We start from the raw sequence: 13,972 nt of genomic DNA on the forward strand, positions 1-13,972 counted from the left end.
GATATTACCTTGCTGTGCATTTGGGCTGGTGAACACAAACCACTTCTGTCTTAGAGCCTCATCTATAAAAGGACAACATTGTTTATGCATCCAAAAAATTTTCAAAACATGAGCTGTGAAAGGTTAGCAGTAATATTTTGGCAGAGGCTTTGCAGGGTTACACCCAACTTGAGGTTCTCTATCAGTCTCTGCATCACTGAGAGCAACCAGTAAGAAAACCACCAATATTTCCTTTTCAACAAGGCCACAGCAGCTGAGAAAAGCAGGCTGGCTTGAGGGATTGGTAAATAGGGAATACTGGTGAGCTAATTCTGCTTGCAGACAGATGAGGAAGGATGACACAGATGAGGAAGGATGAATAAATTTGATGCAATCAGAGTTATTTACAAAGTTTATATTTAAAGTCCATTTTTAAAAAATATAATAGAAATTGAAAAAGTGATTTTTTGAATTGAAAAAGCAGATTTTTTCAGCCCATCTCTTTCCCATAAACTGTTGAGCATATGAGTTGCTAGAATATCTCAGCTGAAATGGTCTGGTTCTGGTGCAAGGAAGCTTTGTCCTCCCCTGCTTATCGCTGTGGCTCCTGTTGTCCCTTCCATGTGTGCTTTAATGTTTTTTTCTAATGGTTTTTTTGCTTCTTCCATTTCAGTCAGTCATGTAGTGGTACTAGAGAACTCTGCATTTTCCTCTCTGGATATAGGGAAGTCCTGTTGCTTTGCCTGCTTTATGTGAAGATCTGGCACATTCCAGCTGTTCCTGTGGTATTTGGGAACTCATTCCTCTCCCAGATTTACAATCCTCATTTTTTACACCTACAGCAGCATATTCCAGAGACAATGCAGCTAAAATCCTGTCAAGGAACTTTGATGCTGTTTGGAACTGGGCTTTTTTATGCACCACTGTGTTTATTAGGAAAAGTAGTAATGAGTAATACTCATGAGATTCTTTACTTTAGGGATGCTGGTGGGCTTTGTCTCTGAAGCTGGAGACCCAAAATGAGATACATTCATTTTTTGAAGCTTTTACATATAAGTCTGTGTTTGCTGGTGGTTCTGCTACGGTTTTGCATAGCAAGAGTTTGGTCTTGCTTGAATTATGGGCTGGGCAGTGCAGATCTCTTGATATCTCTCAGGTTTTCTCTGTGAGTGGAGTCCTTGAGACACTTCTTGTGATTGAGCAGGAGGGCAGGACTTGATTTGTGTGACTGCTGTGCAGTAAGCTGTTAAAAGGTGTGGAGGGGAGCTTGTCTCAGTCCTTAGCAATGAAAAGCTATTAGTAAGGAAGCCAGCTGCATCTCACTGCATTGCAAGACTACTTAAGCTATCCAGAACCACAGGAGATGTGCTGTGTTTGTTGTACATACAGTGAAAAATAACAGATTCTTTTCTTCTTGCACAGCATTACTTCAGAGAACTTCTTAACCTTTTCTCTGTATTCTGAACAGCCCCTTGGCTTGGTGATGTTTGTGACGCTTCCCATTATTTAGCTATTCATAAATTATAATTTGAATCTGTGTTAGCACTGAAGAGCACTTTTTTTTTTATCCATATGCCTTTGTCTGCAAGCAAGTCTCCTTTGCTTCCTTTTCTAACACTTAACTTATCAAAGCAGAAAAATCTGGCCCCAGTTATGCACTGAAGATGTGAACACTGAACCCAGTGATCTGAGAAGTGACTGGAACTGTGTTGTGTCCAGACATGCAAATGTGTTATAAAAATCTGCAGCCAGTTAGGGATCACATTTAACCTTATTCAGAGTGCCTGGCTGGATGCACTGCTTGGATATTGAGATGATTAGTGCAGTGCTGCTGGAGGTGTGATGCTGTGATGCCTAAGGCCCCATTTAGCTCTGGCCATCAGCTGACACTCTGGTGTTCCCTTGCTGTCCCAACTCACACCCAGAGGCCTGTGCCTCTCAGTCTGCCCAGGGTTACAAGAGGCAAATGAAGTCATTCACTAAGAGTTCTTGTAGTCCCTGTGGAGCAGCAGCTCTGTATGAATGGGGAACTTTTGCATGTGCAAGAGCTGAGAATGTCTCTGATTTCCCCTCAAGAAACAGAGCTGCACTTAAGCCATTCAGACTCTCCACCATTAATGAAAGTTAGTTAAGGTGCTTTAGGTTTCCAGGCTACATTGTGGTGCTGAGTGATAGCAATGAGATCCATTTGGTTTTAGGCTGAATCAAAGCTCAATCAAAGGTGGAGCACAGGCTGAAGCCAACAAGGCTGGAGGTACCTTATCTGCCCACAGGATTCTCCACAGAAACAAAGCACAGCACTGCCCAGCAGCCCTTGCCCATCCATACCTTTTTACATCCCATATCCTGACAGAGGTAACTGCAAATGTGCTAGGTGTCTCCTCTGCACCCTGGCCAGGGGGATTCCACAGCCAGTGCTGTGTGTTCTGCTCCCACCCATGTGCGACTGTGGGACGAGTGCTAGGATTCCAGCCTTATAAAATAAATCATGGATTTCAACTGTTGCACTGTGCCAAGTTTTTATTGGCAGCAGCCTTGGATTTGAGCTGCCAGAACTAGAAACATCTCTGAAGTCAAAGGGCACCAGAACTCCCCCTTGGACCCTGGGAGCAGTGTCCTGCCTGTAAGTGCCCCGCCGATGTGGGCAATGACGGCCGCATTACTCAGCATCCGGCTTGGTTTCACACCCACTGTCTGGATCTGACTTGGAAGTGGACATTTCCCTGTCAAGCACAGCTGCTCTGGTCTTTGCTGAGCAGCCATCTCACCTGATGATTTGTTTTCTCTTTATCCCACAGTGCTGTGCATCCAGCACAGGCTCATTGCAGTACTACATGCTACATGCAGTAGCTTTTTACTTCAGCCAGTATGTGAAGGAAAACAAAACAGCAGTGTATTTTCTCTCCATGGGCTGGCAAGCTGGATCCCTACAGAAGATGTGACAGGCTTTCCTTATCTGCCTCTGATTCCTGAACACCTGCCTTGTATGGTGGGTGTGAGATACAGAAACCTGATGCTGCGGCACTGTTTGCATTAGGGCATCAGTCACCTTCAAGAAATGCTGGTTGTGAATTTTCCATCCTTTCTGGCCCCAGTCAGCCCTGGTTTCATTCCCGAACTCCTTTTCCTGCCTTACTCCTCTCCTAGACCTTAGATTTGGAAAGAATCACATGGGTTTTTGCAAAGGGCTGTATTTAACATGTAGTTTCCTCTAGGCTTTACCAAGAAAGGACTGTTTTTGGGAGGAAGAGTGAGTCTGGTTGTGCTCTGGCAAAGGCTGGGGTTTAGCAGATATTTTCCTGGAATACAGGCGTGGGCTGAGTGCTCTGGGCACTGTTGCAGCAAGCAGGTGGCTGGGATCCAAGGTGTGCCCACTGGGAGGTGAGCCTCCTGGTGCTCAGCAGCTGGGATGCCACCAGATATCACCCTGAAACCACCCCTATGTACAAATGCCTCCCTATGGGAGAAAAACCCTCTTTTCCCATCATCTACAGGGTGTGTTTGATCCAGGTAGTGTAGTTAATGAAACGTTGCTGTTTGCACAGAGGTGAGGGCCAGGAACAGAGGCAGGAGCCTGTGGTACAGGACGGCGTTTCAGGGATAAACAGGCCAGGAGAAAATGGAGCACTAGAAAATCCAGAAGGCAGTGGAAACAGTAGGCTTGTGCAGAAGAAAGGTAAGCACAGGCCTGAGGTAGCAATGGACCAGTCCTGTTCAGTTCTTTCAAACCTCCCTTTATTTTTTAAGTATTATTTTTCTGGTGGCGTGGTATCTTTTAATAAGAACTTTACATTCTCACATATTGCTCTTAGGATGCTGTTATTAGAGAGTCAGTTATTTGTGATTGGAGGGCATCTGCAAATAGTTTTGTGACAAATGATGTGGTGACCATATCAGCCTTTTATGGAACGGTAGTGAACCTTTAACAGTGCAAATATTGCTACAGACTAATAGAGGGGCTTGGACAAAGTGACTGCAGAGCCCCGAGCCACTGAAAATTGCATCTAAGGTTTGGGCAGCCTTATCCAAAGTGGTAATAAACGCAGTAGAATATTTGTTGTATTTAAAATTTGGGTTTATGAAAGCAGGATTTTTAATCTTTAGCAAACGCCCAAGTTCATGTGGGCACATAAACATGTACTAACCTGCCCCTTGACTCTTGAATTAGGCCAGGAAAACTAATGATAAGCAGCAGCTTTTCCAGCCTGTCAGCAACAGGGTCAGGTAGCCTATGGAGGTAAAGCAGCAGCAGGTACAGTTGCTCTGAGATCTAATTTAACATACTTGCAACCTTTTTAATAGAGCAGAAATGAAATTTGTAACACAGCTCAAAATGTCCAAAGAAGAGAAGGCCATGGCTCAAATTTTCCTTTCCTGACCACTTCACTTCTGAGTCCCTGAGTGCAAACCACCACACTCACAGTGTCCCATGTCTCACTGGTCCTTTAGTCCTGGCATCATCTCAGGGTAAGGAACACCTTCGACATGGACAAGCAGCTCCTCCTTGGCCTGCATCAGGGAAGTGACTATTACTTCTTTTAGGGTAAGATTGGCCTTTAAAGGCTGTCAACTGTTGGAGTTGTTTTCCCTTCTCACAAAATATGTCAGAGGAGAATTTTTTTGTGTTCTGAGAGTAGAATGAGATTCCCTTAAGGACATCACTTTCCGTCTGAGTCTCATCCTTAAAAGACATTGAGATAATTACCTGTACCTATTACAACCTACTCTCATTTCTCCTTTCCCTCATGTCTTTTTCATGGGATTTGTCTTTGTTGAGCTGCTTTTATTATTCAAGTCAGGTTTCCAAGAAGCAAACCTGTTCAGTTTGAAGTCTGTAACTCAGATAAATTTGTATAAAGTGCAAAGTAATTTTAAGTCATCCTTGTTTTGTAGGACTACTTCACTTGGTGCACTGGAAAGAGAAGAAAAAACAAGGGGACAACAAGTGGGGATGTCTAAAGTTAGTTAGTGATATACAATAATAGAGACAAAATTCTACTGGAGACAATTTGTCCCTGTGGCTTAAAATCTGCTTTAAAGCTGGTGATAATCTCTTACTATCTCAGAGTGCTAGGAAGAGGGAAAAGAGCTGGAGCTGCTCCCTGGTTTGCTGGGCAAGGTATCTTCTGCATTGTCCCCTGGCACTTAGGGTAAGAGCTTTAGAAATGGAGAAGAATTGTTTGAAAGATAAACTCACAGCAGTCTCAAAGGTGATAGGAACCTTTATTTTGATTATTTTCATTGTACTGACATTTTCCTTTTATGCAAACTTAACTGTAAAACACTCTTGAGATACTGCATAGAAAATACACATAGGAAAAACCACATATATACATGTCCATAAAAATAGAATACATCTTGGCAAAATTACTTGTGTACAGTGTATTGACATTATTGAACCAAACTTACATCACCTTTGGAGAAAAATATTCCATGTGCGTAAAACCCCCAGTTAATGAGCTGGGAGCATGGCAGTGAATATGGGTTTGGGTTAAATAAATGGCTATACCAGAATGGTAGAATAAAAACAAGTTATAAAATACCTGCTCTATGAAGTTGAAGAAGCCATTTTGGTTTTTTTTCTTCCAAAACATAGCAATATCTTTCCATTTGCATGGAAACCAAAGGTACCAGTTCCAAATTCTCTTGTAGATTTGTAAACTGCAAACAAATTTCAATGTAATTTGTTTCCACATTTGCAACCCTTGGGCACGGTGGTATTTGGTGGGTTCAAGCACTCAACACAGTATAGCACAGCCCTAATTCTATTGGGTAATTGATAAGGAAAAAATCTAATAGATATAAAATTTAAAACACTTATCAACCTTTAAAATACGTAGACCACTTGAAATTGTGGGTTTATTTTCTTCTGTTAATTTCAGTGGAGGCTGCTCCTTGCTTACTGCTTTGACTACACAGATTTCTCTGCTGGTTTTCAGAACATACTGTGGAAAATGACTATTCCAGTGTAATAAATAAAGCAAGTGGTAACAGGTACTCAAAGCCATGGATCTTCCTCTTGGATTGGAACAATGGTACTGAAAGGCAGCCTGTGGGAAGCAGGGGAGGAGAAAAGAGCTCTTGGAAGCGCGGTGGTTCTGTGCACGGGGCAGGCAGCAGTCAGGCTGAAGCGGTAGCATCCCCTGGCGCTGGGGAATGAGGGTCAGCTGCGGGCTCGCCGCCAGGGCCGGCACTCAGTAGGGGAAGGCAGACACGGCGATGTAGACGATGAAGGTGGTGCGGTACTCCACACTGCCGTCGGTGCTGTAGGACAGGGCCCGCACTCCCATGCGATATGTCCGGGGCTCCCGCAGCGCCCTCGTGGTGAACACCACCCCCTTCCAGTTCTCATCCCTCAGGGCAAACGGCAAGGCAGGGTCCTCATCCGCCATCAGGAAGGTGGTCCTGGGATGCATGACTTGGTCGTGAGTGTAGGCCACCAGCCGGATCAGATCCTGCCCCGCAGCGATGCCAAAGGGCAGCGACAGCAGCTTGTACTCCAGGGCATAGGTGCTCAGGTCACACTCCAGATCGTTGGCCGGGCAGCTTTTGAGACAGAACCTAGGAAGAAGCAGAAGACTTTAGCCCAGGGAGAAGGCACAGTATCTTAAGTACTGGGCTAGGTTTTAGAGGAAAAATTCTTCTCCTGTTTACCCTACTGCAGATTAAAATTTTCTAGAAGTGCTCATGCACTCTTCGTTGTTCCTTTAGAGCTGCAGCCCAGTTTAATGACCCTTTTTGCCCCAACAGGATTATTCCAGAAAGATGTTGGCTACACTGATGTCACTGATTTCTGTGGGCTAAGTTTTAGTGACTGTGGTCTTAAACATTAGAATGGGAAGACCTTGTTTAAAATGTTCTGGACAGCATTTGAGGTATGTGTCTGTTAGGCCATTGTTATAGATACATGTTGTAGTATTGGCTTTTCACCAATATTAAAATGAATGTTATAGTTATAATGTTGGAAATCTTTGCTGCATAAAACTTAGAAATAGGGTGTAATACACACACACACACACACACACACACATATATATATATATTAGGCTGTAGTACGCTATTAAAATAAAGACTACTTTTGTTCATATAACCCAGAGAATGAAAAGATACTCAGAAATGCCCCCTGCATTCTTAGATTATCTTATCCAGATGAAGTCAGCAGTGACTGGAGCTCCAAGGCAGGAATTTACTGAATCTCTGTTATCAGGGAGTGTGAGACTCAACAGAGCCAAGGAGATTGATCTGCTGGGGAGGGGGGGGTTGAAGCTAAACAAAGGAACATCTAGAACACAAAAGGAATGTTTGAATCATGCATAAGAATTTATGAATATGCAAGAGATTGGTGTTTTTAAGGGACAGTCCTTTGTTAGTAAACGTGCACTCTTAGCTGAATACTAAGGCACCCAGCTGTTTTTGTTAATTTTGCTTTACTTCTGTCTCCTAATTGTCTTTTTATTAAACTTTTAAAATTATACCAAAAAGTGAACATCGTTTTTCATAGTCATAAAACAAAGAATTTGGAATGAAGGGCAGAATAAAATTTACTTTCATTAATCAAAAGTTAAAACATGAAATCTTTGCTAATGCAGCTTGCCAGTGTTAATGGAGGTCAAAGGACCTGACCAAGGTTTCTGACTATGAAACAAACTATTTTTCTTTGAGGATATTGAAAGATTAAAAGATATTAGTATGGGGTTGTTTTTTTTTCAGAACAGGGAAATAACAAAATTAATCAGGAACTTAGCATTATTTTCATGACTACAAGAATATATCTGATGCTTTGAAGCTGATGTCAAGTCAGGCCATTAGAAAGATTCAGATTAGATGTTAGGAAGGAATTCTTCCCTGGCAGTTGAGGCAGTGGCACAGGTTGCCCAGAGAAATTGTGGCTGCCCTCATTTCTGAAGTGTCCAAGGCCAGGCTGGACAGGGCTTGGAGCTCCCTGGGATAGTGGAAGGTGTCCCTGCCCATGGCAGAGGGTGGAAGTGGATGTTCTGTTAAGGTCCCTTCCAACCCAAAACATCCCAGGACTCTGATCTCTAATGTCAATGCCTTACCTTTACCTACTGTGAGCCCTACTGGTGTCAGGCAAACTTGAAGTTTCTTCTTTAACAACCACAAAGATTAAGGTGCTGAGCTTGGGGCAGGTGAGAAGGGGCTGAGAATAAAACATACCCAGAATGTGGCTCTCGCTGGTAGCTGGGTGGACAAGGAGTGTCTATGCACTGGAAGCTTCCTCTCATATTGAAACACATCTGATTTGATCCACAACTTATGTTCTCTTCAAGACACTCATCAATATCTGAATGGAAAAACAGGCAAAGGATCAGCTGCTGGTAGAAGAATTAAAGGGTGAAAACCAAAGTGGGTAAAGGCTGAGCAGAACCCAGACTGTGCCTCTGTTTGACCCTGCAGCTTCGAGCCCCATGTAATGTGAGGTCACAGAGGAATTGCAGAGAATTAGAAGTTGCAATTGTCTAGTTTGCTGATGTTTTATGAAACAGTGAAGAATGGAATATAAAAACTTGAAATTTTGCATGCTGACTCTTAGATAGCCAATTCAGAGAGGTGGCTGAGCCATGTGCTGGGCCTGGTTTATGTCTAGTTTCTTTGCAGACCTCCCCCCTGAGCACTGTAGGGATGTCTGTCCGTACCTTGGCAGGTTTTGCCGTTGGGCATGAGGCGGTATCCCATGGGACAGGCACACTGGAAGCTGCCCAGGCTGTTCCTGCACTCGTGCTGACATGTGTCTCTGCTCTCACATTCATCGATGTCTGTGGAGAGAAGGACCAACACCTCAGCATTCCCTGAGCCTGCAATGAACGCAGGCACTTTTCCCCTATTTATGTACTGCAAGTGTATGGACAGAGCTGGTGGGAGCTGTTGATCTTTTTTTCTGATGGGGTTGAACATCTAAGACTAGATTGTCCTCTCCCCTTACCTGTGCTGTTCCTTGTAACTCTGCAGGCACTAAGGACAGCTTTGAGGGGTTCTTCCCCTTGGTGAAGAGCAACTGTGACAGATCTCAGTTGAGAACAGCAGTTATGAGACAGAGCTCTGGGAAAAAGGGGGATGTGCCACCTGTGTCCACTGCCAGGGTCATACAAATACAGTCCTGCCCAAAAAGAAATCTGAGCTGCTTGATAATCAATCAGCTGTTAAGCAACATGCTTATGGAATGCCCACACTAGTTATCTCACTAGAGGAAGCCTTGTCACTGAGGGAGTCTTCCTTACAGTCACTCCCTCCTCAGGCAAAGCTGTTTCCCTTTTAAACTGACCTTGCCCGTGCCAGAGGACTGAATTAGGTTCAGCAGCTGGGAAAACTGTCACTAAATGCTCTTTCTACTTTTTTTTTTTTTTTTTTTAAAATCTTCCTCTCAAATACAGAAGTAACCAGACCACATTATGTAAAGCTTTCAAAGCACATTAGCATGATTTAGACACATATAAAGTGTATATATTATTATAACAGCTTTTGAAACTTCTGCCTAGTTCCAGACAGCAGTAATCTCATGCAGGAGTTCAGACTTGCATGTTTAAATCAGTGGAAGGAAGGTCTTTGCTTCCCCTCTGTCTGACTGACAAGGCTTGCATTAAATCAAAATGCAGAGAAGAGAAACAGATGTGACTACAAATCTCTGTGGTGTTAGCAAAACCTGATGGTTTGCCTATTGAAAGAATTTTCTTTAACAAAAGTATCATTTGGGGGTATTTTTCATATTAAACAATCACTTTAAGATTTAGATAATCAATGAAATGAAAGTTTCATGGAATATTAATATTATTAATATTAATGACATATTAATAAATTCCAACTGGAAGCTGGGATGAAGATGCAAATTTGAAACAAACCCTTCCTTCCCTCACAGTTGTATTCCTGTGTCTCCCAGTTAAACTCCTATACCCTAACAGTCCACATGGGATATGACTACTGAAACCTCTCTGTAGCTTAAATACAAGGTTTGATGTCTTCTCCATGCTTACTGAATTACACTGCAACCCCTTTTCACACATAAAATAATTTAAAAGCTTCTGTGCCTGTTGCCTGTGTGACAGTGACTGACAGTCCTGTGGCACTGTTGGCACTGGCCCCAGTGTGATAGATTCTAAGATGTTTATTCCAAACTTTTCTGACACAGATTACTGATGCCAATAGGAGTCTGACAGAAGCACTGTGACTAGACTGAGGCTACTGGTGGTTTTTGGAGTGTGAGAAGATTCACCAAGGTGAGCTACTGTCATCAGGAGAAAGAGAATAACAAAGGCAAACAGGTAATAAGCAGCACAATTAAAACAAGAGGTTATAAGGATGTTTGAGAACATTTTTGCTACAATGTGAGACAAGACAGCAGAGACCAGAACATGGAGAACCCTCTGAATATTGACCAGGGTAATAGAAAACACAACCCCAGCACCACAAACCCTCAGCCCCTGGTAATTATCACACAGTAACCTAAGAAAAGGCCCAAAACAGAGTTGCATAGATAGGACTGACATTTACCTACACATCTGGCATTTCTTGCCTCATAGCCTTCAGGACAAGTTTCTCTAAGGTTCCTTCTAGTCCTGGAGAAAGGTATTCTGCTGTTCCTATACTCTGAGAAGGAGCTGTAGAGATTTGAGGAGTGCCTGTAATAGTGCTGCAGTTGCTGGTTGTCTCTCCCAGGAGAGAATTGAGCATAGTTATAGCTACTGTAATAGGCACCCGAATTTGGCACCCTCTCCAATCCGGCGCAAGATTTTCCATCACCCAGTAACTGTTGCCCAGGTGGACAGAAACACTTGAAGCTGCCGGGGGTGTTGGTGCAGTGAAGTGCACAGGGTTTAGGTACTTGTTCACATTCATTAATGTCTGCTCATGTGACATGATCCAGAGCCCCAAACCATGTGGAAAGGAGAGAAAACAAACAAAGAACACATAACTATACATATATATATACACACAGATACTTATCTCAGTCTCAGGAACAAGCTGAAGACATAAAAGTGAGATTTGGAGGCAGTAAAACATGGAAAACACTAGGCCAAGCAGGCAGGATCCACTGTCCTGGAGTGTAAGAGACCTTCATTCTCCCACAGGCTGATGTGACTGTGCTCACCAGGACAGGAGCCCTGCTGAGGCCTCGTTTCAGCCTCAGCTGCTCAATACTCTCTTAATAATTGGGCTTTTTCCCTTAAGTGCTCCACAGAGGAGTGGAAGAAGCTGCTGAGCCCTTCTTAAAAGACAATGCTTAACACAGAGCATTCCAGAGTACAGTGCTAGAAATTCCTTATACTCCACACTGAGGGAAGCACAACAGGCTCTGCTGTGGTTATTGCCCCTCGTGTTAGGGGAATCATAAAATCATGGAATGCTGTGGGTTGGAGGGGCCTTAAAATTCAGCCAGTCCCACCCCCTGCCATGGGCAGGGACACCTTCCACTATCCCAGGCTGCTCCAAGCCCCATCCAACCTGGCCTTAGACACATCCAGGGATCCAGGGGCATCAGGCTCAAGAATGCGTTTCAAGGCTGCAGGGGCAACAGGTCAGGTATGTTCTAACTTTTGATGCTGTTATTGGTCATTCCAGTTGTGACAGGTAGGAGACTTAAGAGTTCATATTAATTCACTTTTGGACAATTAAAAAATAGAATTATTTTTGCCTTCCTAAGAAATGTATTTTTCTTTTTCGTTGTTTAAATTGCAGTCCAAAGTAATTAGAGCCACCCCAGCAGTAAATATCATCATTAAATCAAAACCGAGTGCTGAGCATACAAATGGTAAAGGCCTTGAGGGTACAACACGCTGAGTGTCCTTCCCTCCAAGTAACTATGAGTGCTCTTGGGACTGCAGGACCTTCTCCCACAGTCTCTCTTGACACAGCCAGAAAGAAATTTTCTATAGTTTTTATTAAGTTACTTCAGGCTCAGCTGGAAATTTGACATATATTGTATTTCTTTTCAAACTTAGTATTTCTTCACCAGAAAAGACAAAAGTCTATTAATTATTAACAACCCTGCAATGACCAGAAATAAAAAACCTGCTACTAAAGTATATCACAACACATCTATAATTGACATATATTATAAACATTCTCCTACTAGAAATTAAAGATGATCTTAATGGCAATTCAACAATAGTTTAATTAATTTATAGTAGTGTGTATTCTTTCCATTACTATTGGAAAAATGCCATTAAGCAAGTGTTACAGTTTCATTTTGATCCCCTATGAACAGAGGCTTTTCAGCACAGCTTGCAACTCCCACAAATTCATGGAAATAGTATTTAAAAAATCAATACTCTCAGAAATACAGTAGAACATTCGGCAGCATTTTTATGAAGTGGTTAATATTTTATACATTTAAGGTTTTAAACAATTTAGGGGGATATTAATAATTAAATGTTTTAAGAGTTGGAAATCCAGAAGCAGAAATTGCAGAGTGTTACAATATTTTCCAGCTGTTATTTGGCAAACACACAACTGAAACTTCACATATTCCTAGAATTATCCTTAACATAGAATTTTCAGGTGTTACAAACAAGAATTTCACTTTAAGTATGCAAACAACTAATCTGAATTTTAAGTGTATTCATCTCAGTATGTGCTTAAGATAAAAAAAATTATTATTCATATATATGTTAAAGAAAACAAACTCATTTTTTCCTTAGCAGTTAAATGCTGACTTTTACATTCTGTACCTGCCTAAAACGAATTAACACTGATGTCTTTATGACAACCAAAGTCCTTGGAACAAGTTGTGGATAAGCAATAGAAGATTATCATAGACATTACGAAAGACAACAGGTGAAAATTGGAGCAATTTCTTCTGCAAGAGCAGCCTGTGCAATACAAGCAGAATAGACTGCAGAGAGTCTCCAGAGTTGGTTCCAGGGATGCCTCTGTGAGAAGAGGCTACTGAGGCATGGGAATCCTAATATTTACAAGAACAAGGTAAAATTAATTTGAAATTGAAATAGTTACATTTTCAGGCTATAATTTGAAAATCAGTACCTGATTTTACATTCTAGATAGCCTTGCATGTGTAATCTGCACTATAGCAGCTTTTAGTAAAGGCCTTCCACCTATGTGGAGAGAAAAGAACACAGCTCCCAGAAATGCTGTAATTCAGGTAAATGGGCAGGCAGAGCTCCATGGGAGTCACAAAGGAGCATCTTATCCCTATCCAACAAATAAAACAGGGTACTGTGGCACAAAGGGCTTTACCCAGGGTAAAGATGGCACAGGCAGGAGCAAAGTTCACTTCTGTTTCAGTCTTGGGCCCTAGTTACTTTTCAACTCCTCCCATGCTCACTGTCAACAATGACAATAAAAGCTGGATTTTATTAACAAAAATAATACTTTGAATCAATATATATTTTAAATATATTTTAGGAACGTAAAAATTCCAACTATAAAAACACCTTAGGAGGTAGCTTTCAGTGGCCCTTGGTCAGAAAGTAGCTTTAAGGCTGCTGGTATTTTGTGAAAACCTACAGTCCTAGACTTCACCTGGCTTCTTCCTGTCAGAAGTTTAAATGGCTTAAATATAAGAGTCTGGGATTAGTTTTATTTCAGTACAGAGGCAGATGGCAGAAGTAATATCTTGGTCTACACCCAAACTTCTTAATGCAATTTAATCTCTTTAAAAGTATTCCAAACATTCCTGGTTTTTGACAGTCCAAAATCTTAGGCTGTTACTAAAATAAAATAAGAAAAAACTCTTTATCACTTATGAGAGTTAATCCTGAAGAAGTCATCAGGGAGGAATGCGTTTCTGACATGATACATAACAGCAACCAAAACCACCCTCACTTGGTGTCATATACCTGCATTCAGAAATCCTCATTATCAGGAGAGGCCAGCTCTTACATTTTAAATATTTGACATAAATCATAAATGCAGTAAAGGTGATTCTAAATGATCCTACTGCCTTCCTGAAGTCTCTTAAATGCCAGGGGAAGTGCTTATCCACTTGCCCTGGCCCCACACATTAAACTCTCTTGCTCCCCGT

At 42.1% G+C, this 13,972-nt stretch overlaps 1 protein-coding gene across 2 annotated transcripts in view; it reads right to left on the minus strand.

The window, feature by feature from the left end:
- Positions 1-5,183: 5,183 nt before the first annotated feature.
- The window catches only part of HMCN1 (hemicentin 1), a 177,761-nt gene continuing 168,972 nt past the window's right edge, over positions 5,184-13,972 (minus strand). Inside the window, exons 104-107 of one of the 2 annotated variants that reach the window (XM_015636087.3) lie at positions 10,483-10,833; positions 8,634-8,753; positions 8,155-8,281; positions 5,184-6,540 (exon numbers count right to left, since the gene is read on the minus strand). In XM_015636087.3, the coding sequence (XP_015491573.1) occupies positions 6,174-6,540; positions 8,155-8,281; positions 8,634-8,753; positions 10,483-10,833 (965 nt within the window). In that variant the 3' untranslated portion in view covers positions 5,184-6,173. The remainder of the gene's footprint in view (positions 6,541-8,154; positions 8,282-8,633; positions 8,754-10,482; positions 10,834-13,972) is intronic. The other variant, XM_015636090.3, reaches the window with a different exon arrangement.

This window comes from Parus major, chromosome 8, assembly GCF_001522545.3.
Source record: "Parus major isolate Abel chromosome 8, Parus_major1.1, whole genome shotgun sequence".
Taxonomy (NCBI): Eukaryota; Metazoa; Chordata; class Aves; order Passeriformes; family Paridae; genus Parus; species Parus major.